The following is a 25,173-nucleotide window of genomic DNA, read 5'->3' as shown; positions in this document are numbered from 1 at the left end:
TGGGAGGATCTCAAAAGTTGAGAGGGATGCATGCATGGATTTGAATTCAAGCTATCAATTTCACAACATCCCAACAAGCTAGACAGCGCTCTCAGGCTGTGTTTTAGAATTAGACAAATTGATAATTCATTGGAATTGCCATAGTTTATAACACAAGTTATATTTACTCGTATTTTGTTCACACTGTCAGCTTTGTGGTTGCACAACTTTAAAGCTAGGGAGCTTGCCATAATTAAGGTGATCTCCACGAAATGAAAGCGGCCGGTAAGTATCTATCGGACTCAATTAGCTAGCGTGTGAATGTGCTATCTATCTAGATAAACATTTAAACGTTTTAGTCAGAAACCGGTTTCAGCTTATACAATTTAGGTTAGAGAACTTGCACTGTGTAAGAGTGAATAGCATGAACAGTTTATAGCTACAGTAGCTAACTGACTTGGTCACGTTAGCCGCTAACTAGCCTGCTAGCTAGCTATCTATTCTGGTTTGCTAATGTAATGATGGCTGGCTAGTTAGCTAGCTACTACTGGTACCCAGCTTGGTGCCAGTACTAGAGCCAGTAGTTAATTCAGTGGCTAACGTTATAAATGTGCCTTATTTGAAAATAAAGCATTCGTAACATTTATATCATAGTTAGCTACGTTGTAAATTCATTACCTTTGTGTGGTTTTGAAAGCGACGCAAATAGATAATTCACGTTTTTGGATTTGACTGAAATAAGAAGCTTTACAGTAGCTTGTAAGTGAACTTAGGTTTGAGGAGGGAAATTTGGGCGCTGAGTTAAACTGAGCTCAAACATTAGGCAGAACTCGGCCAGCTAACTTAATTAGTCAAAATAGATTCCATTGGTTATAACTACCGATATATCACGCAATTATTAATTATATCTAACTGGGTCACTTTTGCCTGTTTTGATTTAGTTTGAGCCAGCAAGCTGTCCCAACCAAACAAAGCAAACGTTAACTGACATTCAGGTTGGAATTACTGTTTCTGGTGCAGCACATAGATGAGAACTGTAAACAAATACTATTGAATAAACAGTGTCTGAAACATTGTTAGTAGTAAACGGTGTCCCACAGTTAGGATGAAGACTAAATGTATGGGGGCACTGTGAGTAAGAGTCAGTTTAGTTGGAGAGTCAGTTGAGTAGGAAAGAGGGACGTTTTTTGCATTTGATGGTTATCTGTATCTAAAATGGACAGTGATTTTATTTTTTATTTCTCCCTCTTTTTCCTTTCTTCTTTAGTGCTACACTGTCGTTGTTCCAAATGCTTCACGGTTCCAGCACGGAAGCGGATCCGTAAGCGTGTTCCAGGCCTGACACTGCTGTCTCTACCCGAAGAGGTGCTTCTGTGTGTGCTCCAATGCCTCTCTGCTGAGGACCTGTTGGCTGTCAGAGCTGTGAGTCATACAAACACAGTCTTGTTTAACTAACCTTGTGGGGACATACAATTCAGTCCCATTCAAAATCCCATTTTCCCTAACATTAACCTGAAATCCAAATGTTTGTTTGTTTTACTATTCTTGTGGTGACTTCTGGTCCCCACAAGTATAGTTAAACACGTCCACACACACAAACACACACCTAAAACACACTCACACACACTAAAACAATTGAACAGCCTCTGGAGTACACATATCGTTTGAGCAAGTCTCTTCTGAACATCTTGTCACCACCCGAATTGGTGAAAAACAATGTGTGTCATTCTCCTCCTATATACACCTCCTTTAGCATGTATAAGGAATGTTATGTTTACTCAGTTATTGAAAGGAAGAAGAACATGCATAGAGGATTGCCTTGTTGGAGGCTAACTGAGGCATTTGGTTGTTATCTCCCAGGTACACTCTCAGCTCCGTGACATCATTGATAACCACTCCAGTGTTTGGGCCCGGGTCAGTTTCAGGGATACCTGGCCATCCCCCAACACAGTCTGGCTCTTTGAGAGGTAGGATAGACTCCTCCCACACCCTAACCATGCCCTCGACTCTGTACGTCTTCCAATATGTTAGTTTCACATCAGGGAGACTGAAGGTCTGCATACCCTAATACGTTTCTCGGTTTCTGTCTCCTCTTTCAGGGCCGCAGAGAAGGGAAACTTTGAGGCAGCTGTGAAACTAGGGATTGCATATTTGTACAATGAAGGACGTAAGTCTCACTGCACTTGTCTTCCATTGTTGCTCACTGAATTGGTTATGAGGTTGATCACTGATTGACATTGACCAAATCACTTAATTAATTCCTGTATAATAATCACCCTCTTCTCTGTCCCAGCGTTGCTGAGTGACGAAGGGCGGGCCGACGTGTGCGGCCGGAAGGCATCACAGTTCTTCAGCCTGGCGGAGAGCCTGCGTTCCCCTACCGCCGACCCCTTCATCTGGGTGTTCATCCGTCCACCCTGGTCCCCCACTGGGAGCTGCTGCAAGGCTGTGGTGTTCGATAGGCTCAAGGCCGAGTGTGAAACCAATGTGGTAAGTGGTTACCAGGCTAAGCCTGGTTGAGCTTGGCTGGGGAGATGGGCAGCCATAGACACAGCCAACCTCAGCAACCATCACTGTCATCTCCCTTGGTTCCTATTGGATAAACACAAGTTTAGTCTAATATCCTGGATACAAATTAGAGGGCTGTTTTACCCATAGAAATATAATGAGGAATGTTGATTCTGTTTCTATGGTTGTACCTTCCTGGTTCATTCACTCAGAACTGTCCATCGTCTAGCCATCCATTATCAACACTAATTAAGATGTGTAAAGCTGGCAGGTAGCCTAGCATTTAAGAGCATTGTGCCAGTAACCGAAAGGTCGATGGTTCGAATCCCTGAGCCGTCTAGGTGAATGTGCCCTTGAGCAAGGCACTTAACCCTAATTGCTTCTATAAGTCGCTCTGGGTAAGACGTCTGCTAAATTACTTAAATGTAGGCATCTAATACTGCATGGGAAGAAAGGCGAGATGGATTGGGAAACATGTTGCCAAAAATAGTCTGCCGAAGGCCTACTAGACCTTGGTAGTGAAGACAAATGGGGAGAGACTGTTATGCTGCTTTGTGCAACGGTGTGTCTCGGCCCCCATTTATTTATGACCAACAGGCACCGCCAGAAAGTTCCATCCCTTATAGCCTGTTTTTGCCTGTCCTCTCTTGTTGTGCCCTGCATGTATCACCTCTGTTTTGTCCAGCGATTTTGTAAATAGATGGGCCTGTCTTCTTTGCTCATTGGAATGAATGGACTTTAATGAAAACTCCAGTGTTTCTATAAAAAGAGTGAAATGTTTTGTAGACGATATGGTTGCGCTCTAACAATTCTTTCATTAGGCAACATTTTCACATTTTGCCGTTGTAATTTTTTGTAGGAGAGGAGGGGACCGTTGCTGCACTGTCTGGCCAGAGTCCTCCAGCTTTTTGATGTAAGTGCACACACACACACCTCTGCGAGTCTTCCAGAAAGGCAGAGGCGTTGCAGTGTGGTGATTTTTGTAGTAATATCCATCTTCCATTTCTATGGTAACCAAACCACCACACAGTTCCAGTTAGTTTCTGATGAGGCTGTGAAGGCACCGTCACACTGTAGGCAGCCCTGCTAGTCATCAGCCCAGATGGGATAAATGTTGTTCTATACGTACACACATTCACACTCACAAAATATATATTTATTATTATTATGATGGGCTGGTCTTGACTAACATACTGCATACTCAGAACCCTGTGTTACATATTCAGTAGGCCTTGTGCTGGATAGAGAGGAGTATTTAATGTGCTGTATGCTGTGTGAAACATCCAATATTGAAAACATGGTTTAATGTGTGTGTGTTTCAGGAGGATGACAAGCGCTCCGAGGCCCTGACATTACTAGAAGAGTCGTCTCAGTCGGGCTGTCTACAGAGCTCTTACCTGCTGTGGGAACATAACCGTAAAACCGCAGTGAGTTTCACTCTTCTCTGGTTGTCCCCATCTCAAAAGGCTTTGATTATGTTACAATGTATGTTGTGTAGCTAAAGGTTGTAAAATGTGATGGGAAACCCATGTGTTGTGTTGATGTTTTCTCCAGAAAATCACATTGTAGGATTTTTAATGAATTTATTTGCAAATTATGGTGGAAAATAAGTATTTGGTCACCTACAAACAAGCAAGATTTCTGGCTCTCACAGACCTGTAACTTCTTCTTTAAGAGGCTCCTCTGTCCTCCACTCGTTACCTGTATTAATGGCACCTGTTTGAACTTGTTATCAGTATAAAAGACACCTGTCCACAACCTCAAACAGTCACACTCTAAACTCCACTATGGCCTAGACCAAAGAGCTGTCAAAGGACACCAGAAACAAAATTGTAGACCTGCACCAGGCTGGGAAGACTGAATCTGCAATAGGTAAGCAGCTTGGTTTGAAAAAATCAGCTGTGGGAGCAATTATTAGGAAATGGAAATCTCTGATAAAATGGAAATCACTGATAATCTCCCTCGATCTGGGGCTCCACGCAAGATCTCACCCCGTGGGGTCAAAATGATCACAAGAACGGTGAGCAAAAATCCCAGAACCACACGGGGGGAACTAGTGAATGACCTGCAGAGAGCTGGGACCAAAGTAACAAAGCCTACCATCAGTAACACACTACGCCGCCAGGGACTCAAATCCTGCAGTGCCAGACGTGTCCCCTTACTTAAGCCAGTACATGTCCAGGCCTGTCTGAAGTTTGCTAGAGTGCATTTGGATGATCCAGAAGAGGATTGGGAGAATGTCATATGGTCAGATGAAACCAAAATAGAACCTTTTGGTAAAAACTCAACTCGTCGTGTTTGGAGGACAAAGAATGCTGAGTTGCATCCAAAGAACACCATACCTACTGTGAAGCATGGGGGTGGAAACATCATGCTTTGGGGCTGTTTTTCTGCAAAGGGACCAGGACGACTGATCCGTGTAAAGGAAAGAATGAATGGGGCCATGTATCGTGAGATTTTGAGTGAACCTCCTTCCATCAGCAAGGGCATTGAAGATGAAACGTGGCTGGGTCTTTCAGCATGACAATGATTCCCAAACACACCGCCCGGGCAACGAAGGAGTGGCTTCGTAAGAAGCATTTCAAGGTCCTGGAGTGGCCTAGCCAGTCTCCAGATCTCAACCCCATAGAAAATCTTTGGAGGGAGTTGAAAGTCTGTGTTGCCCAGCGACAGGCCCAAAACATCACTGCTCTAGAGGAGATCTGCATGGAGGAATGGGCCAAAATGCCAGCAACAGTGTGGGAAAACCTTGTGAAGACTTACAGAAAACATTTGACCTGTGTCATTGCCAACAAAGCGTATATAACAAAGTATTGAGAAACTTTTGTTATTGACCAAATACTTATTTTCCACCATAATTTGCAAATAAATTCATAAAAAATCCTACAATGTGATTTTCAGGAATTTTTTTTCTCATTTTGTCTGTCATTTTTGACGTGTACCTATGATAAAAATTACAGGCCTCTCTCATCTTTTTAAGTGGGAGAACTTGCACAATTGGTGGCTGACTAAATACTTTTTTTTCCCCACTAAGTGTCGGTTAAGTAAAAAAAAACGACCTCATAACTTACTGTGGTTCTGTGCTGTCTCTCTTCTCAGATGGCGGACCCAGGCAGGTACCTACAGTTCATACGCACGCTCAGGGACTACGCAGCCAAAGGATGCTGGGAAGCACAGGTGTGTGTGTCTATTTGGGTTCGTTTACACAGGCAGGCCAATTCTGATAAATTCTGATCTTTAATAAAAAAGATCTGATTGGTCAAAAGACCAATTAGTGGAAAAAGGTCAGAATTGGTCTGTCTGTGTAAACGCAGTCTTGGTGTGTGTGTTTACGGAGAGAGACTCATCCAATGGCATAGACATGATAATGTATCCATTGACTGTAACAGGCAGTCCAAATCCACACACAAACAAAATCTATGGTTTTGTTTATTCTCCCAACCAATTAAAGTGGATGAGTCATTGAGTATGTTACTGAGCACAGGTGGTGTTTAATTACATTCGACCTCCTGTCCAGCTTGCTTGGCAAGCCTGGCATGACTTTTGACCTGTGCCCTTTGACCCTCTCTATCTCTCTCTGTGTGTGTGTGTGTGTGCGTCCAGCTGTCCCTGGCCAAGGTGTGCAGCAGTGACAATCCGCTGGGTCTGGAGCAGAGGGCCTGTGCCGACCTTGTGGCCCAGCTGTTTCGCTCTTGTCCCCCTGTGCCCCAACGCAGGGCAGAGGAGGTGCTCCGACAGGGCATCAATGACACTATGAGGTAACATACCGGTTTGGTCTGGAACTGACGCTGAAGATCACTTGACTCTGTACCAATTGAGTTGTTTTATAAATTTTGGTTAATGGCTCGAGTTAAGGGTGAAGATTCTTAGTCTGAGGGGGCTTTCAAAATTCTAAGCACTCTTTCTCATGCAATTTATTACCATAACCACACATTTTTCTAGGTACGTAACAGTATGAGTCTCTCTCTCCCACCCCTCTCCTCTCCCCTCTCTAGGTACATAACAGTAGGAATCTCTCTCTCCCTCTCCTCTCCACTCTCTAGGTACAGTGCCTTGCAAAAGTATTCATCCCCCTTGGCGTTTTTCCTATTTTGTTGCATTACAACCTGTAATTTAAATAGATTTTTATTTGGATTTCATGTAATGAACATACACAAAATAGTCCAAATTGGTGAAGTGAAATGGAAAAAATAACTTGTTTCAAATAATTCAAAAAAATTATTGACGGAAAAGTGGTGTGTGCATATGTATTCACCCCCTGTGCTATGAAGCCCCTAAATAAGATCTGGTGCAACCAATTACCTTCAGAAGTCACATGATTAGTTAAGTAAAGTCCACCTGTGTGTCACATGATCTGTCACATGTATGTATATATACACCTGTTCTGAAAGGCCCCATAGTCTGCAACACCACTAAGCAAGCAGCACCATGAAGACCAAGGAGCTCTCCAAACAGGTCAGGGACAGAGTTGTGGAGAAGTACAAATCAGGGTTGTGTTATAAAAAAATATCCGAAACGTTGAACATCCCACGGAGCACCATTTTAAATCCATTATTAAAAAATGGAAAGAATATGGCACCACAACAAACCTGCCAAGAGAGGGCCGCACACCAAAACTCACGGCCTAGGCAAGGAGGGCATTAATCAGAGAGGCAACAAAGAGACCAAATATAACCCTGAAGGAGCTGCAAAGCTCCACAGCAGATATTGGAGTATCTGTCCATAGGACCACTTTAAGCCGTACACTCCACAGAGCTGGACTTTACGGAAGAGTGGCCAGAAAAAAGCCATTGCTTAAAGAAAAAAATAAGCAAACACGTTTGGTGTTCGCCAAAAGGCATGTGGGAGACTCCCCAAACATATGGAAGAAGGTACTCTGGTCAGATGAGACTAAAATCTAGCAGGTAGCTTAGTGGTTAAGAGCGTTGTGCCAGTAACCGAAAGGTCGCTGGTTCTAATCCCCGAGCCGACTAGGTGAAAAATCTGTCGATGTGCCCTTGAGCAAGGCACTTAACCCTAATTGCTCTGTAAGTCGCTCTGGATAAGAGCGTCTGCTAAATGACCAATTATTTATATTATTATTATATAAAATTGAGCTTTTTGACCATCAAGGAAAATGCTATGTCTGGCGCAAACCCAACACCTGTCATCACCCAGAGAACACCATCCCCACAGTGAAGCATGGTGGTGGCAGCATCATGCTGTGGGGATGTTTTTCATTGGCAGGAACTGGGAAACTGGTCAGAATTGAAGGAATGATGGATGGCGCTAAATACAGGGAAATTCTTGTGGGAAACCTGTTTCAGTCTTCCAGAGATTTGAGACTGGGACGGAGGTTCACCTTCCAGCAGAACAATGACCCTAAGCATACTGCTAAAGCAACACTCGAGTGGTTTAAGGGGAAACATTTAAATGTCTTGGAATGGCCTAGTCAAAGCCCAGACCTCAATCCAATTGAGAATCTGTGGTATGACTTAAAGATTGCTGTACACCAGCGGAACCCATCCAACTTGAAGGAGCTGGAGCAGTTTTGCCTTGAAGAATGGGCCAAAATCCCAGTGGCTAGATGTGCCAAGCTCATAGAGACATACCCCAAGAGACTTGCAGCTGTAATTGCTGCAAAAGGTGGCTCTACAAAGTATTGACTTTGGGGGGGTGAATAGTCATTCAAATCAAATCAAATTTTATTGGTCACATGCGCCGAATACAACAGGTGCAGACATTACAGTGAAATGCTTACTTACAGCCCTTAACCAACAGTGCATTTATTTTTAACAAAAAAAGTAAAAATAAAAACAACAACAAAAGTTTTGAGGAAAAAAGAACAGAAGTAAAATAAATTACAGTAGGGAGGCTATATATACAGGGGGGTACCGGTGCAGAGTCAATGTGCGGGGGCACCGGCTAGTTGAAGTAATATGTACATGTGGGCAGAGTTAAAGTGACTATGCATAAATAATTAACAGAGTAGCAGCAGCGTAAAAGGATGGGGTGGGGGGGCAGTGCAAATAGTCCGGGTAGCCATGATTAGCTGTTCAGAAGTCTTATGGCTTGGGGGTAGAAGCTGTTGAGAAGTCTTTTGGACCTAGACTTGGCACTCCGGTACCGCTTGCCGTGCGGTAGCAGAGAGAACAGTGTATGACTAGGGTGGCTGGAGTCTTTGACAATTTTGAGGGCCTTCCTCTGACACCGCCTGGTATAGAGGTCCTGGATGGCAGGAAGCTTGGCCCCAGTGATGTACTGGGCCGTACGCACTACCCTCTGTAGTGCCTTGCGGTCGGAGGCCAAGCAGTTGCCATACCAGGCGGTGATGCAACCAGTCAGGATGCTCTCGATGGTGCAGCTGTATAATTTTTTGAGGATCTGAGGACCCATGCCAAATCTTTTTCACGCTCAAGTTTTCAGTTTCTTTTGTCTTATTTCTTGTTTCACAATAAAAAAATATTTTGCATCTTCAAAGTGGTAGGCATGTTGTGGAAATCAAATGATACAAATCCCCCTAAAAAAACAATCCATTTCAATTCCAGGTTGTAAGGCAACAAAATAGGAAAAATGCCAAGGGGGGTGAATACTTTCGCAAGCCACTGTACATAACTGTTTCTCTCTCGTGTCCCCCCCTCTTCTCTAGGTACATAACACAGTATTCATCTCTCTCTCCCATCAACCTCTCTAGATACATCCTGGTGGACTGGCTGGTGGAGGTAACCACCATGAAGGACTTCTCCAGCCTGACCCTCCACGTGACGGTGGGCTGCGTGGACCGCTACCTGGCCCTGCGCTCCGTACCCAAGGCCCGCCTGCAGCTGCTGGGCATCGCCTGCATGGTCGTCTGCACGCGGTACGAGACAGAAAAACGCTGGAGGTGGATGTAGCATGATTAGGGTTGCAACATTCTTGCAATTTTCCAGAAATCCTGGTTGGAGAATTCTGGTTTTCCTGCTTATTCCTTCCTGATTTTGGGAAAGTAACTGGAATTTTGCAACCCTAAGCATGATACAAACTAGTCTGTATTTGATCCTCTATGTAATCTGCTCCGATGATGTACTTCTGTATTCACTTGATCAGCTTTGGCTAAAGGCTCGAGCTGAAGTGCAATAAGAAGTATTTCTGAGGGGTTTTCAATATTCAGAGTTCTGAGACTGTACGGAAACAAGCGTTTTATTTATTGGACTAGTTCAGGTAGTCCCTCCGTGTTTGTCTGTTTTTCTTCAGTTTGGTGCCTAATGAATACAACCCACGTCTCTCTGTCTAGGTACATCAGTAAGGATATCCTGACCATCCGGGAGGCGGTGTGGCTCACAGACAACACCTACAAGTATGAGGACCTGGTCCGCATGATGGGGGAGGTCATCTCTGTGCTGAAGGGCAAGATCAGGGTAAGTGGAGTGGACACTTCTGTAAACATTTTATAATCTGCCCCAATGATGGCTTCTGTATTCGTTTCATCAGCTTGGGCTAAAGGCCTCTGTTGAAGTGAGAATCTTTTGTCTGAGGGGTTTTCAAAATTCACAAGTCTTGGCTGTTGAAGTCTTGTTGTAGTCCTGTCTAGTCATTGTATTTGTATGGGTTTAACTCATTTGGTGTTGTGCCTCTGCAGACTCCCACCCTGCTGGACTACGGCCAGGTGCTGCTGTCTCTGTTACCCCTAGAGAGGCTCAGTATCCACCTGTTCAGCTACTTGTGTGAGCTCACCCTGCTCTACTCAGCCCTCACTACATACTCCTCAGCCCACCTGGCCAACGCCACCCTGCTGCTCACACGGGCACTGCACCACTACGGTAAGGCGGGCGAACACGCGGTCTACGGCTGTGTCCCAAATGGCACATAGGGCACTATATAGTGAATGGGGTGCCATTTGGGACACAACCCGTTTGTCTTCTACACACTGTCTGTTTGTCTACAAACTGTTATGTAATCTGCCCCGATGATGTACTTCTGTATTCACTTGAGCTGAAGTGCAAGAAAAAAATATTTCTGGGAGCGTCTTCAAAATGGAGAGTTATCTAAGTGCTGTATCCCCAGTCCCAAGGGAGTTGCTGAACAACCATACATGACACACACACACCGTTGACCTAGGTTTTCAAACACCCCTAGAGCAGTGGTATTGAAATCTTTTTTTTCCTAAAGAATTTCTCGCAACCCCAATTTTTTTGCCGACCCCACTGCAGTTCCCCGCGACCTGACTTTGAATACCACTGTCCTAGAGTCTAGCTGTAGTTCATCAGCTTCTCATTAAAACTTCTGAGGCATTTTTTTATCATTTGCTGAACGTCATATCAGTATTAATGCTCTAGTGTAGTTTATATCCTTGACCCCTGCTCTAGTTTATATCCTTGACCCCTGCTCTAGTTTATATCCTTGACCCCTGCTCTAGTTTATATCCTTGACCCCTGCTCTAGTTTATATCCTTGACCCCGGCTCTAGTGTATGGCCTTGACCCCGGCTCTAGTGTATGGCCTTGACCCCGGCTCTAGTTTATATCCTTGACCCCGGCTCTAGTGTATGGCCTTGACCCCGGCTCTAGTGTATATCCTTGACCCCTGCTCTAGTGTATGGCCTTGACCCCTGCTCTAGTGTATGGCCTTGACCCCTGCTCTAGTGTATGGCCATGACCCCGGCTCTAGTGTATGGCCTTGACCCCTGCTCTAGTGTATGGCCATGACCCCTGCTCTAGTGTATGGCCATGACCCCTGCTCTAGTGTATGGCCTTGACCCCTGCTCTAGTGTATGGCCTTGACCCCTGCTCTAGTGTATGGCCTTGACTCCTGCTCTAGTGTATGGCCTTGACCCCTGCTCTTCCCCTCCTCTCTCTGCATTGCAGCTCCCATCTGGCCCATGCAGCTGGCTGAGTATACAGGCTTCTCCAAGCAGGACCTGGTCCCCTGCGCTGTACTACTCTATGTCAAGTGGTAAGTTATACTACCGTATTTTCCGCACTATAAGACGCACCGGAGTATAAGCCGCAGCAGCTAAATTGAATGATATTGAATGATGTGTACATATATAAGCCGCACTGGACTATAAGCCGCAGGTGTTTTAATGTTTAATTACCATATGTAAGGGTTCGTGCACAGAGGGGATTGTCGGGAAAGAGATGGCTGCTTGAGGAAGCTCCCATTTATTAACATTTCAACAAACAAGTTGCATATTTGCATAACGTATTCCAGCAAAATTAGTTAATAGCGTCACAATCATTTAACCACTTAACTTTGGTTATTTTTGAAAAACCTTGAAAAAGTGTGCTCATCTTTGAATATTTATCTACATTATAGCCTACAGTAGTACCATAACAAAAAACTAAGCTTACAGCGCTTGACGAGGCAATATCAATGGCTAAATTAAATGTGTTTTTTTTAAAGTGCAAAATAAAGTGCCTGTAACACGACAGTAAGCGCGTAAACCTAAAGTTGCAGCAACACGGCTGCTTAAAATATACGGTAATCAGCCTACCAGAAAAGTCATTAATCCTCGTCTTCATCTTTTAGGCTAAGGTGCAGTACACGGCTGTAACCAGAAAAGTCAAGTCATTAATCCTCATCTCCGTCTTCTTCCTGCGTACTAAAACCACCAAAGTCCTCATCTTCAGTGTCGGAAACGAACAGGCTCAGGGTGGCTTCGTCAGCCACTCTCCTCTCTCCTTCGTTGACGCTCTCAAAACCAACGAACTCCTCTTCGTCACTGTCGGAATCGAACAGACTCTGAAGGGCCTCAGCTATGGCGGCGTCCTCCTCTTCATCACGCAGCAGTCCAGCCTTTCGGAACCCGTTAATGATCGTGGATGTTTTGACACTCCTCCACGCTATCAGGATCCACTCGCAAACTTGAGCGAAAGTTGCTTTTCGCATGCGACCAGTTTTGGTGAATGATTTATCGCCGCTAGTCATCCACGCCTCCCACTGAACGCGTAGTGCCACTTTGAACGCACGATTGACACTGATGTCGAGTGGCTGCAGATGCTTCGTTGTGCCCCCAGGAATCACAGCTGGAATCGAGTTTGTGCTCTTGATGGCTGCTTTCACATAATCCGTTATATGGGCCCTCATGCTGTCCGAAAAAAACGAGCAAAGCTTTTTTTTGGCGAAAGAATCCTCCAGGGCGCTTGACGTAGCACTCATTCAGCCACTCATTCATTACGCTTTCCATCATCCACCCTTTCTTGTTGACTTTAAAGGAGATGCCGTTCAGGATCTTTTCTTTTGGCATTGTAATCCGCTTAAAAATCACCATTGGCGGAAGCTTTAATCCAGATGCTGTGCAGCCAAGAACACAAGTGAAATTCGTTCTCTCGTGGCCAGTGGTTCTCAACGTGATGGACGATTCACCTTTCTTGTTAACAGTCCCAGTGAGAGGCAGGTCAAACGTCAAAGGCACTTCATCCATATTTATGATCTGGTCCGGTCCGATGGAATATTCCTCTATCATTCTTTGTGTGAATTCGCCGAAGTTTGTTATTTTTTCCTGGTAGTCGGGAGGGAGTTGCTGACACACAGTCGTCCGCGCCCTGATGGAGAGTCCCTTTCATCTCATAAATCTGAAACACCAGGATGGTCCACCTCTAAAATTTTCAATGTTCATTTCGGTGGCGACTGTTTCAGCTTTCAGTCGGATCTGCACGGTGGAAACACCTCGGCCGTCTGCTCTCTGTGTGTTCACCCAATCTTCAAGAAAGTCTTCAAGTTCGGGCCATCTGCTTTTATTACCTCTGAAAGCTTTTTTTGACTTTTTGCATTGAGACAGTTCTTCCCGCTGGCGTCTCCAACGTCTCACCATTGACTCATTGATGCCAAGGCTACGTGCAGCAGCTCTATTTCCTTCTTTTACAGCCAGATTGACTGCCTTTAACTTAAAAGCTGCATCATATGCATTTCTACGTTTGTTTTCCATAATGAGGGTTTGTGCATGAAAACTTCCTTTGCACAAACTGTCTCGCTCTCGTAATGTCTGTCTGTCTTGCTCTCGTTCTGTCTCTCGTTCTGTCTCTCGTACCACTCTCGGTTCCACTTTTACTTTTGCGCGCTACCTGTCTCACTCTTTTCCGGCCTCCAGCTTTTCCTGCTGGAGCCCGCCGCTTAAAGGTGGGGGGTGCGGACCGGTCATAGAGCCCATAGAGTTAAAGTTGGTGGACTGTAACCTGTAAAATCCATAGATTTAGGAGGTCTTCGAGTGGCCGTTAGCTGTAAAAATCCATAGATTAGCCGCACCGTTATATAAGCCGCAGGGGTCGAAAAATGGGAAAAAAGGCGCGGCTTATAGTCCGAAAATTACGGTACATACCACGGAGATCTTAGAAATCACTATTACAGGTTATAAAACAGTTATATATGGAATTCAATGTTATAAACATACTAGATACACTGGCTGTTAGTCTGGGTCAGAGTCCAGAAAGTCTACTACCTCTAGTACATCTTTGTCCCCCTCTCTCTTGTACTGTTCTTTCTCCAACATTTATTCCTTCTCTATTTCTCTCCCTTGTAAATCCAATGTCTGACAAGCAAGGGGTGCTCGCTGGCTTGACTCTGTTCTGATGAGTGTTACCTAGGTGATAGAGTAACATGGGAGGGGGGGGGGGGGGGTGTATAGGAGTGCTAGCTGTGAAAGCAAAACACACAACCCTCACCCCACTGCTACAAATACATAGTAAAAGTTGATTGGCTAGATAGTTCCACGATGTTAGCAATTACATAGAGAAAAGAAAGTCCTCCATACTGCAACTGCCAGTATGGCTTGTTTTATTAAGTTTACACATCGTCCAGCCTTAGTCTGAGATCTTTTGTGACCATTCATTGTTGACTACAACTGAAACCCAGCTGTTTCTATTGAAGCTTGTCTGGTGGTTGTGGTAGTAAACAACCTTGTTAGCATGCAAGGCTAGCTGTGGTGAGTATCAATAGCCCCTCTTCCTGGAGATCCCCATTGTTCCTCAGCAGGCCCATCCTGCTAGCAATTAGTATTCTAGCAATTAGCATTTCCCCCCTTTTTCGGGTTGTTACTAGTTAATAATAATAATAATATAATATGCCATTTAGCAGACGCTTTTATCCAAAGCGACTTACAGTCATGCGTGCATACATTTTTGTGTATGGGTGGTCCCGGGGATCGAACCCACTACCTTGGCGTTACAAGTGCCGTGCTCTACCAGCTGAGTTAACACAGCCACAAAGCCATAAACCCTGCCTATTTCAATTTTTTTGTAATCAGATTTTAAGAAGATAAACCTAACCTTAACCCACACTGCTAACCTTGTGCCCAATCCTAACCGTAAATTATTTTTTGCGATGTAGCTAATTTTGACTTTGTGGCTGTGTTATCTAGTGGCAACTCTTTTTCGGGGAAGCAGCAATAGGGGAATGACTAAGACAGAGGTTAGTTGTGCTAATTCACTAGGTGATAATTAGCGCTGTCAGCTAACTGCTAACCCTCCACAGCCTCTCCTGGAGGTTCCCTTTGACAGCTCATCACCTGCTGCTCTGGGTTTGATTAGCTGGGCCTGTTGGATAGGAGGATCAGGCAGGTGGGAAGGCAACAGGCGTTTAGCTCCTATTGAGTAATTAGCCAATTAGAGCAAATCATTAGCTTGATTTTTTTTTTTTTATACTTAACTTGGAGTCTTCATTAGGGGAAAAAGGCAACGTTAACGTACATGCAGCTGTGTTCTTTAGAACGTGTTTGTGCAAAGACAACTTTATATAACTTACTGAGATGTTTTTTTCGTTCCTCGGTTCATTTTCCACACACGGTAGTCAATGTGAAGTGCTATTTAAATGACCGCTACAGTAGATTTCATTATTACCATCTGAAGTGCTCTTTGGGCACCATTACTGTGGGACCCATGCAGGTCAGAAAGGTAGCAGTTCTGATGAATGCCTTGCTTCTTTTCAATACGAGTGTGATTTCCAGCAGGCGAGGAATGCCAATCTCTATAGTGATTTTATTTGAAGAGGTGAAAGGTGGTGTTTTGGTCCTCTTAGCCCTTTGATCAGACTGGGGTTGTTCTCGGTGTGTGCTTGTGTGTTCGCAGGTTGTTAAGACTCTGCCCAATCACAACCTCCCCCCACCTCCCTCTCCTTCATGGCCCCGGCAGGAGGGCTGTCTGTTGCTGTCTCATTATAAAGCCAGTAAAATACACCGACCGCTTTTTGTCGTTCACCGCACACGTACAGAAGCCAGCTCTTACCGTTCTGCGTTTTCCCTCCTGCAGTTCTTTGAGCACTCGTTGTATTTCCACAGCCACTGTAGAAAATCACATGAAGTCACATACTTATAAAGACAAATGAACCAAGTGGTGTGGTGATGTCTTGGACTGTTGCTAGCCAGCGCTGCAGACAGACAAATTGGACATTGGTATTGATTAGAAGATCAGGTTGGTTGGTTGTGGCTGTGTCCTAAATAGCCTCCTATTCTCTAGTGCAGATGTTTTCCAAGGTAGTGCAATGTGTAGGGAGTGGGATGCAGACTGTTTATCTGCTCGTATTAATCACGATGTAGATCGTCATTAGCGAAGGGCCACAGTGACCAGGATGCAGAGAGCTGTAGGGGTGGGGTGTTGGGAGGGAGCTGCACCTAGGGTTTGTGTGTGGCAGGGAGGGAGGGGGTGTGTGTGTGCGGGATGGTTAGGTGTAAGGGTGGATGTGCATATGGGAGGCTGCTGGACTTTGGGTGTGTGTGGGGGGGGATGACTCATCCTGCACCATACTTGTGTGAGTCAGACTAGTGAGAGGCACTGCACTTTATCGACAACGTCCAATTTTCAAACAGAAGGTAATATCATATACAGTGAGGGGGAAAAAGTATTTGATCCCCTGCTGATTTTGTACGTTTGCCCACTGACAAAGACATGATCAGTCTATAATTTTAATGGTAGGTTTATTTGAACAGTGAGAGACAGAATAACAACAAAAATATCCAGAAAAATGCATGTCAAAAATGTTATAGATTGATTTGCATTTTAATGAGGGAAATAAGTATTTGACCCCTCTGCAAAACATGACTTAGTACTTGGTGGCAAAACCCTTGTTGGCAATCACAGAGGTCAGACGTTTCTTGTAGTTGGCCACCAGGTTTGCACACAACTCAGGAGGGATTTTGTCCCACTCCTCTTTGCAGATCTTCTCCAAGTCATTAAGGTTTTGAGGCTGACGTTTGGCAACTTGAACCTTCAGCTCCCTCCACAGATTTTCTATGAGATTAAGGTCTAGAGACTGGCTAGGCCACTCCAGGACCTTAATGTGCTTCTTCTTGAGCCACTCCTTTGTTGCCTTGGCCGTGTGTTTTGGGTCATTGTCATGCTGGAATACCCATCCACGACCCATTTTCAATGCCCTGGCTGAGGGAAGGAGGTTCTCACCCAAGATTTGACGGTTCATGGCCCCGTCCATCGTCCCTTTGATGCGGTGAAGTTGTCCTGTCCCCTTAGCAGAAAAACACCCCCAAAGCATAATGTTTCCACCTCCATGTTTGACGGTGGGGATGGTTTCACTCACTAACTGTAAGTCGCTCTGGATAAGAGCGTCTGCTAAATGACGTAAATGTAAATGGGTATAACACAGTTGGAGAACATATAGACTGGATGATTAACCACGCTCCTCTTGTTCTTCTCTCCCTCTTTCTCGCTCTCTTTCACCTCTCTCTTTCACCTCTTGCTCTCTTTCACCTCTCTCTTTCTCCTCTTGCTCTCTTTCACCTCTCTTTCTCCTCTTGCTCTCTTTCACCTCTCTCTTTCTCCTCTTGCTCTCTTTCACCTCTCTCTTTCTCCTCTTGCTCTCTTTCACCTCTCTCTTTCTCCTCTTGCTCTCTTTCACCTCTCTCTTTCTCCTCTTGCTCTCTTTCACCGCTCTCTTTCTCCTCTTGCTCTCTTTCACCTCTCTCTTTCTCCTCTCGCTCTCTTTCTGACAGCTTCAGTAAGGATGTACCCAAAGACTACAGGCACATGTCTCTGACAGGTGTCAAGCAGAGGTTTGAGGATGAAGCCTACCAACACATCAGCAAAGAAAAGGTGAGCTTGTCATCTCCTCCTGACATGGACTGTTGCTCTTTTCAAACTAGTATGTCGACCCAAAGTGCACTGTGCTGGGCTGCTGGCCCGGATATTCTCCTTTTTCGCTGTACCGGTGTTGTGCTCATTAGGACACCGTCGCAAAACTAGGGCTGGGAATTGCAATAGGATATTATTACGATACTTTGGTGCTGATACGATATGTATTGCGATTCTCACGATTCTTTATGTATGGCGGTTCGTGATGTTCCTAACATATATTGGTCGCTATATGTCTGCTACAGAGAGAATGAGTTTTGATTAGCCAGGGAAATAAAAGTGCTAAAAAAGAAATAGATGGGAGTGTCGTTACCTAAGTGTGTGTGTGTGATATATATGTATTTATACACATACACTACACACATACATACATACACTACATTAACGTTCAAAAGTTTGGGGTCACTTAGAAATGTCATTTTTTTCGAAAGAAAAGCTATTTTTTTGTCTATTAAAATAACATCAAATTGATCAGAAATACAGTGTAGACATTGTTAATGTTGTGAATGGCTATTGTAGCTGGAAACGGCAGATTTTTAATGGAATATCTACATAGGCGTACAGAGGCCCATTATCAGCAACCATCAGTCCTGTGTTCCAATGGCACGTTGTTTGCTAATCCAAGTTTATCATTTTAAAAGGCTAATTGATCATTAGAAAACCCTTTTGCAATTATGATTTAAAGAAGCAATACAATTTGATCCTGTAATCGAACCCACAATTTCTGATGCTCCAGATACTCAACTAGTCTCAAGAAGGCCAGCTGTATTGCTTCTTTAATCAGCACAACAGTTTTCAGCTGTGCTAACATAATTGCAAAAAGGTTTTCTAATGATCAATTAGCCTTTTAAAATGATAAACTTGGATTAGCAAACACAACGTGCCATTGGAACACAGGACTGATGGTTGCTGATAATGGGCCTATGTAGATATTCCATAAAAAATCTGCCGTTTTCAGCTACAATAGCCAGTTACAACATTAACAATGTCTACACTGTATTTCTGATTAATTTGATGTTATTTTAATGGACAACAAAAAATTGCTTTTCTTTCGAAAACAAGGACATTTCTAAGTGACCCCAAACTTTTGAACGGTAGTGTGTGTGTGTGTGTGTGTGTGTATATATAATTATTTTTACAAATCGGTATTTGGAGTCCAAGTATCAATATAATGTTGTCCAACAATGTCTTATTGGACAAGTTCAGATAGTACCTCTCTGTTTTAAGAGCTTTATCTTCCATTTCGTGCCAACTGAACACTACCCTAACCAGTGCGTTTCTGTACCTGTGTTCTCTCACGCTCTCTCCCAGGTGATTGACTTCAAGGAGCTGTGTCAGATCCTGGAGGTGCCGGAGGTGGAGCCCCACATGGTGCTGCCCAGCCCCACGGGCCAGCCAGCAGACATCCACACCTTCCTCTCCTCCCCCTCTAGCAACAGCAAGAGGTGAGTTACTGCCGTTAAGCCACACAAATGTGAGATCGGATTCATACGGAAAGAGCACAGTGGCTCACTCAACCTAACCTAAATCGACCCCACTACCCCTCACCTAGACACTTGTGTAGGTTGGCACTCGGAAGGGATTGGATAGGTGTCAGCAATATATTGATTAGCTCCACCTTGTTCTCTTATAGACCAGGTAGGATTTTCCTCTGTCCAATCATTGCCAAGTGTCTAGGCAGATGGTAAAGGCTAAGGGTTCCTTTGTGATTGAGCAACAATGACCACTCTCACATAGTCTTTTATGGTGGCTGTCCAGCGCTGGTCTCATCCAAAAAAGTGCTTTCATACCCAAATTGTTTGTTTATGCTGTACCGAGTAATTGCCATCTGTCCACTAGATGACCACAATGGAAATAAATATTAAACTTTTGTGTCACCCTTGATGACTTTATTCATGAAGGTTTTTAAAAATTGTTAATAAACTAAACTAAGAAGACTCAATAGCTAGGTTTCCATCAAATTGGCGACAGATTTTCATGCAAATATTTAAAAATCTGCTTAAAGAAAATTATTTTTTTCCCCCTCACAATTTGTTTCCACCAAACGGACTGCGTGATGACGTAGTGCACACAATGTACTTTTTCGCTTACCTTTTCATGTACCGAATAAACATCTAAAATTCAATGCGTTTGTCACGTTTTCAACTCTACTGATAGTTTTGTCACAAACTGTTAACCTCTTAAGGATCGGACCCTTTATTTCAATTTCTGCCTAAAATGACATACCCAAATCTAACTGCCTGTAGCAAGGATATGCGTATTCTTGATACCATTTGAAAGGAAACACTTTGAAGTTTGTGGAAATGTGAAATTAATGTAGGAGAATATAACACATTAGATCTGGTAAAAGATAATACAAACAAAAAAACATGCGTTTTCTATTTATTTTGGATCCATCTTTGAAATGCAAGAGAAAGGCCACAATATAATATTGCAGTTTAGGCACAATTTAGATTTTGGCCACTAGATGGCAGCAGTGTGTGCGAAGTTTCAGATTGATCCAGTGAAGCATTGCAATACTGGACTATTTTGTATTAAGTCTGCCCAAGTGTGCCGAATTGGTCAATTGATACATTTTCAAGTACATAACTATAGAGAACATACTAAAATTATATGGTAATACAAAATGTAAGTTTACACACTCCCAGGAATGTCATATATGATGGATCATTAGCTTATACACTAACTTTCACACATCTAGATGGCCGGGCGGGGTGGGTGTTGAGCCAGAGAGAGCAGGGTTCAAACTGTAGAACCCAGTTCCTACATTTGAATATAAAGATGGATTTTATCAAACAAAACTATGCTACATTTTATCTCTGGGACCCTTAGGATGACAAATCAGAGCAATATTACTGAATGTAAGTAGATTATTTACCTTCAGAGGTGAATGTATCAAACCAGTTACCGTGATACGTTTTTTGTTATTGTGCATTCTCCTCAAACAATAGCATGGTATTTTTTCACTGTAATAGCTACTGTAAATTGGACAGTGTAGATAGATTAATAAGAATTTAAGCTTTAGAGGTTAAATAGAAAATATGCCTACTCTGGTCTTGGCACGTGCGCTCTAGCCAACAGCCTGCAGTGCGGGTAGGCTAGTCTACATGATGAGATTATTATAGAGAAGAGCGAGAATATTTTTATTTGTCAAGCATCGATCGTCATGTCAATAGAATAAGACCCTCAATATTTATTGGAAAGGAGCATCAAGCTCATCATCGTGCACTTTCCCCACCCTGTGACGTTCATCATAACATTCTTCTGTAGCCTAATAAACTGCATGGTTTCCCAAGTCGTAATGAGAGGACCACACACCATATCGCGTGACTCCAAGTTTACTTCGATATGATGGGTATTATATCAATATTTGCGCATATTGGTGTTTCCGCCGCCATTTCTTTCATAATTAATTTTACCATCACAAGAAGATCCCACCGTGTCAAAAGAACAAATTATCTGTCGGCATTTATCAAATTGTAACGAAACTTCCTGTTTCCATCACAGCTGTTGTGGTTACTGACTCACTGCAATCTGCTGTGTTTCTCTCCCCCAGGAGACGGGAGGAGTCCTTGCCTGTGTACCGAGGCAGCTTTGTGGCCACACCCACGGCTGAGCTGTCCACTCAGGAAGAGACCCTGTTGGGGGACATGCTGGACTGGAGCCTGGACACCTCCTGCTCCGGATACGAGGGGGACCAGGAGAGCGAAGGAGAGAAGGAGGCCAAGGAGGGAGAGAGTGAGTGGAGGGAATCAACTACATGAGTTCTGATCATTTATGATCACCTCTATACCAGGGGTGTATTCACTAGGAACCAAACGGGCAAAAATGGGCAGGGACCTACCTGAAATGTGTCCAATAAGAAACGCCTGTTTTCCATTGCAAAACTTGCACTAATGAATACACCCCAGGCCTATCTATAGATGGGGGGTTAATGGAAGACGAGTGTGTCATGCTGGCCATTCCAACTGGTTTACTAGATGTAGTGACATCACTATGTACTGGAAAACTTAGTCAGACATGATTGTCCTGATGTGGGGTACAGACCAGACTGCTCAGAGGCAGACACACATGCAAAACGCAGCATCATATGATGCAAAATGCATCGTACAGGCTGTATTTCTGTATTTTGAAAGTGTATTGCTGACATGCACAACATTTTGTGACTATATCAACAATGGACTAATGAAACAAATACCTAGAGTTTTTGTGTGGAGTTTTCTTTTAAGGCATCCATAATTGATAGTGATGGGGGGGAGAATCGATAGTTGCATATCGCAATATTTTTGGACGATTATTATATAGATATTTGACTCCCACATATTGATTTGTAAAAATAAATAGAAAATAAATCTACTGTAGCTAGCGCTAGTCGGCTGTACTGGCGCCAAATCTCCGGTATTTGTCGTCCTATAGCTTGTTCTCAATCTTTTTAAATAGAGACATATTTTCAGCACTTATTTCCGTGACTGATCAAAACTCGTTTTCTTATGTTCTCTTGTCTCTCTGCAGCAGACAGTGAGCAATATGTTGGTAACATCAAATCGTAATATAATTGCAGTATCAAATCGCAATACGTTGAGAATCGTAATACATATAGAATCGTGTATCGTGAGGTCCTTGGCAATTCACAGCCCTAATAATTGACATGGGTTGGATTTTTGTTCACAGTAAGTCAATACACTCACTATGATATGCCGGCAAGCTAACGGTCTCTTCTTCTGTGCAGCCTCCGTTCTGGCCATGACACTGGAGCTAGCAACAGAGCCCGAGGACTCCAAACTGCACTGCAGAGCCCTCTCCAGCGACGATGACAGTTTCTGTGAGGGGGACAAAGAGGAAGGGGAGGGGAGCGCCATGAGCCGACCGCAAGAGCCCCTCTCCTCCTTCATCACAACCGACCTCCACAGCTCGGGCTACTCCTCTGTCCAGAGTGTCAGTCCTTGCTCCAACTCCTCTTCCCTCCTGATGCCCTGCACCTTCACGGCGGTGCCCCCCACGCCAGACTCTGCCTCCAGCGCCACGGTGGCTCTGCCCGGGTTCCGCCTCCTGGTGCCGGTGCAAAGACCCCGGGCTGCAGCGGCTGCAGCTCGCAGACAGGTGAAGAGGAAGAACGCAGCAGCACACAGCGGAGGAGAGATGGAGAGGGAAGGGGAGGATGAAGATGAAGAGGTGGTATATGCCTCAAGTGTAGGTTTCCTAAGCCTATAAGAACTGACTTAACTGACAGTTGAATGGATCCTGATGTTTTTCTACCACCTTGCCTTAACTTCACCCTCTTTTGCCATGGTCGTGTTCATTAGGCACCAAACTGAAGACAAACAGACCCAAAAGGAGAGGGACTACCTGTTGTAAAACGTTTTTAAACGTTCCTGCCCTAATGAACACAACCCAGGAGCACTGTCTTGTCGTTGTTGACGATACTCTTCTTCACTCCATAAAGACCTGAAATCTGCACTGGTTCCCGGAATGCCATAAGATCACAAATACCTATTGTAAGCTTTAAGACGATAAAGGGAAAGGAGAACACGTCAACTCAAACGGTCATACCAGAATCCTGCCTTTTCTTCTTTCATTCCTCACATTTCACACGAGTAAACAATAGACATCTTCTGCTTGAGAAAGATAAGGTGGCTCCCTCTCATCTTTCACTGACTTTGGAAGCGTCCCAAATTACACCCTATTCCTTATGTAGTGCACTACTTTTGACCAGATTCCTACGAGCCCTGGTCAAAAGTAGTGCACTACATGGGGAATAGGGCGTTATTTGTGACAGACACTTCATCATCAGCCTGAAAACCACTGGAACAACACTTCACTCTCCACCTCAGGACTTTGTTACATTGCATTGATCCAGATTGTGTTCTGCGCTGGTCTCACACAACAACCTATCTCAGATGTCAAAGGATTGCAGCTACCACCTAAAAAAAAAGACCTCATGGACCATTTTGAAATATGTCTGTATGAAGACTTTCTCATGTGAAAAGAACCACAACCTGCGTTATTGTGACTGTATTGACTATAATTGATTACAATTATTAATCAATGCAACAGTTTTGTTTTGCTCTCTGCAACTCTCCTAATGTTGGGAGTTTCATGAATCACCGTTTATACCAGTGAAGAGATTCTGATATGCACTGCCTGTACAGAATGGTCAGGATTTGGCTACTCTGTACTAGCCTGGGGTCCAAACAGAGTAGTGAAACAAAGCCATATTCAGTTTGGATTCCAGGTTCAATCTGTTCTTTAGATATCTACGATTGTGAAGTCTAAAGCCTTATTTTGATTGTATGAATTTTCTCTGATCCATTTTTGTCATTTGTCTGTTCACATGCCAAAGGTACTTTAAAACTTAATTGAGGTGACTATTGGTGGGTAAATAGCTTTTACCTGTGAAGACTGATATGATAGTAATTCAAGTGTACGGAAATACATTATTAGCTACAGTTTTGTATGTACTGAGACATTACCAATACAATATGCGGTTTGTGCTGCATCTACTGTACCCTGTTACTGTTTAGAGTTGGAGCACAGGAGATAACCTATAATATAGAAACAAATCAATTCTACAAGCTTTAACAAGAGCAAGGTATTGTTTCATTTGAAAACAGCATAACATTTTGTAAAAGGAGAATATTTCAGTCATCCCCACCACTCCTAACCTTTGACCCCATAACAGCTAATTCCATTGGTGAGAGCACATGATTTCATCTGTCTGTTAGAAACCACTAAAGTTGATGCCGTAGAAATATAATAGATTTATATAGATTTTATTTCTATGGGTGAATCATCAGTGATGTCATCCGAACATTTAGAGCCATGAACATTGACCAATGGGGTCACAGTTTAGTAACTAAGAGGTGCACAGAGCGACATTAAATTTGAAGTACAGAACATCTAACAAGTTTTGTCAAAGCAAGTCTTCGTTTTGCCCACCGTCTTTCCCAATGGGTTCATCTTGAATGAAGTCTAGCACTCGCTTCTCCCAATGGGTTCATCTTGAATGAAGTCTAGCACTTCTGCTGAATGAGAAGTGTTTTTGTTTTTCACAGTAACATTTTCTACGCTTGAACAATCAACTACTAGTGTTATTCAGATGGTGTAAGTGGAGTTGCATTGCCTCCTTTTGGAGAAATGGAAGTAAAGACACTACAAGGCAAATGATTACTTGATGTATTGTAGATAAGTACTGTATGCCTAGTTCAGGACACAGAGGAGTCCTTTGTGTCTGTCTGAAATGGCACCCTATTCCATATGTAGTGCACTTCTTTTGACCTCTCTGGTTGGTCTCTGGTCAAAAGTAGTGCGCTATATAGGGAATAGGGTGCCATTTCAGAGGGAACCATTGTGCACAAATTATTGTGACTGACTGTAAATGTTTTAACTCTTAGATCAGACTGTTTTATATCCCTTGTCTGTTATGTACATATGTAAATGTATAGGGGGAAAAGAAAGAACTGTGACAACATGCCTTTTACTTGAAATTGGATGTTTTGTTTTGGTTTCATTCCAAAAAGGACAAGTAAACTGCCTTTTTCTACATAAAGGTTGACTTTTGACTTGTTTTTTCTACATTGTACCGTCAAGTGACTTGTGTGAAGATATTTCTGTGCACCATGTATCAATTTCTATTAAAACAAACATCTGCAAGTCTG

The 25,173-nt window shown here is 43.6% G+C and overlaps 1 protein-coding gene across 1 annotated transcript; it reads left to right on the top strand.

Annotated features, from left to right (window-relative positions):
- LOC121551794 (cyclin-F-like) lies at positions 1–25,173 on the top strand. Its single transcript, XM_045210922.1, has 17 exons — positions 1–264; positions 1,247–1,401; positions 1,840–1,946; positions 2,079–2,146; positions 2,273–2,469; positions 3,347–3,400; positions 3,810–3,914; positions 5,587–5,664; positions 6,091–6,245; positions 9,161–9,325; positions 9,740–9,863; positions 10,085–10,265; positions 11,309–11,396; positions 17,380–17,479; positions 18,830–18,963; positions 21,075–21,256; positions 22,248–25,173. Exons 1-17 carry the CDS (start codon positions 252–254, stop codon positions 22,727–22,729), a joined length of 2,388 nt encoding a protein of 795 aa, XP_045066857.1. The 5' UTR covers positions 1–251; the 3' UTR covers positions 22,730–25,173.

The sequence above is a fragment of the Coregonus clupeaformis genome, chromosome 35 (genome assembly GCF_020615455.1).
Source record: "Coregonus clupeaformis isolate EN_2021a chromosome 35, ASM2061545v1, whole genome shotgun sequence".
Taxonomy (NCBI): Eukaryota; Metazoa; Chordata; class Actinopteri; order Salmoniformes; family Salmonidae; genus Coregonus; species Coregonus clupeaformis.
This window is presented reverse-complemented; position numbering and strand designations above follow the sequence as displayed.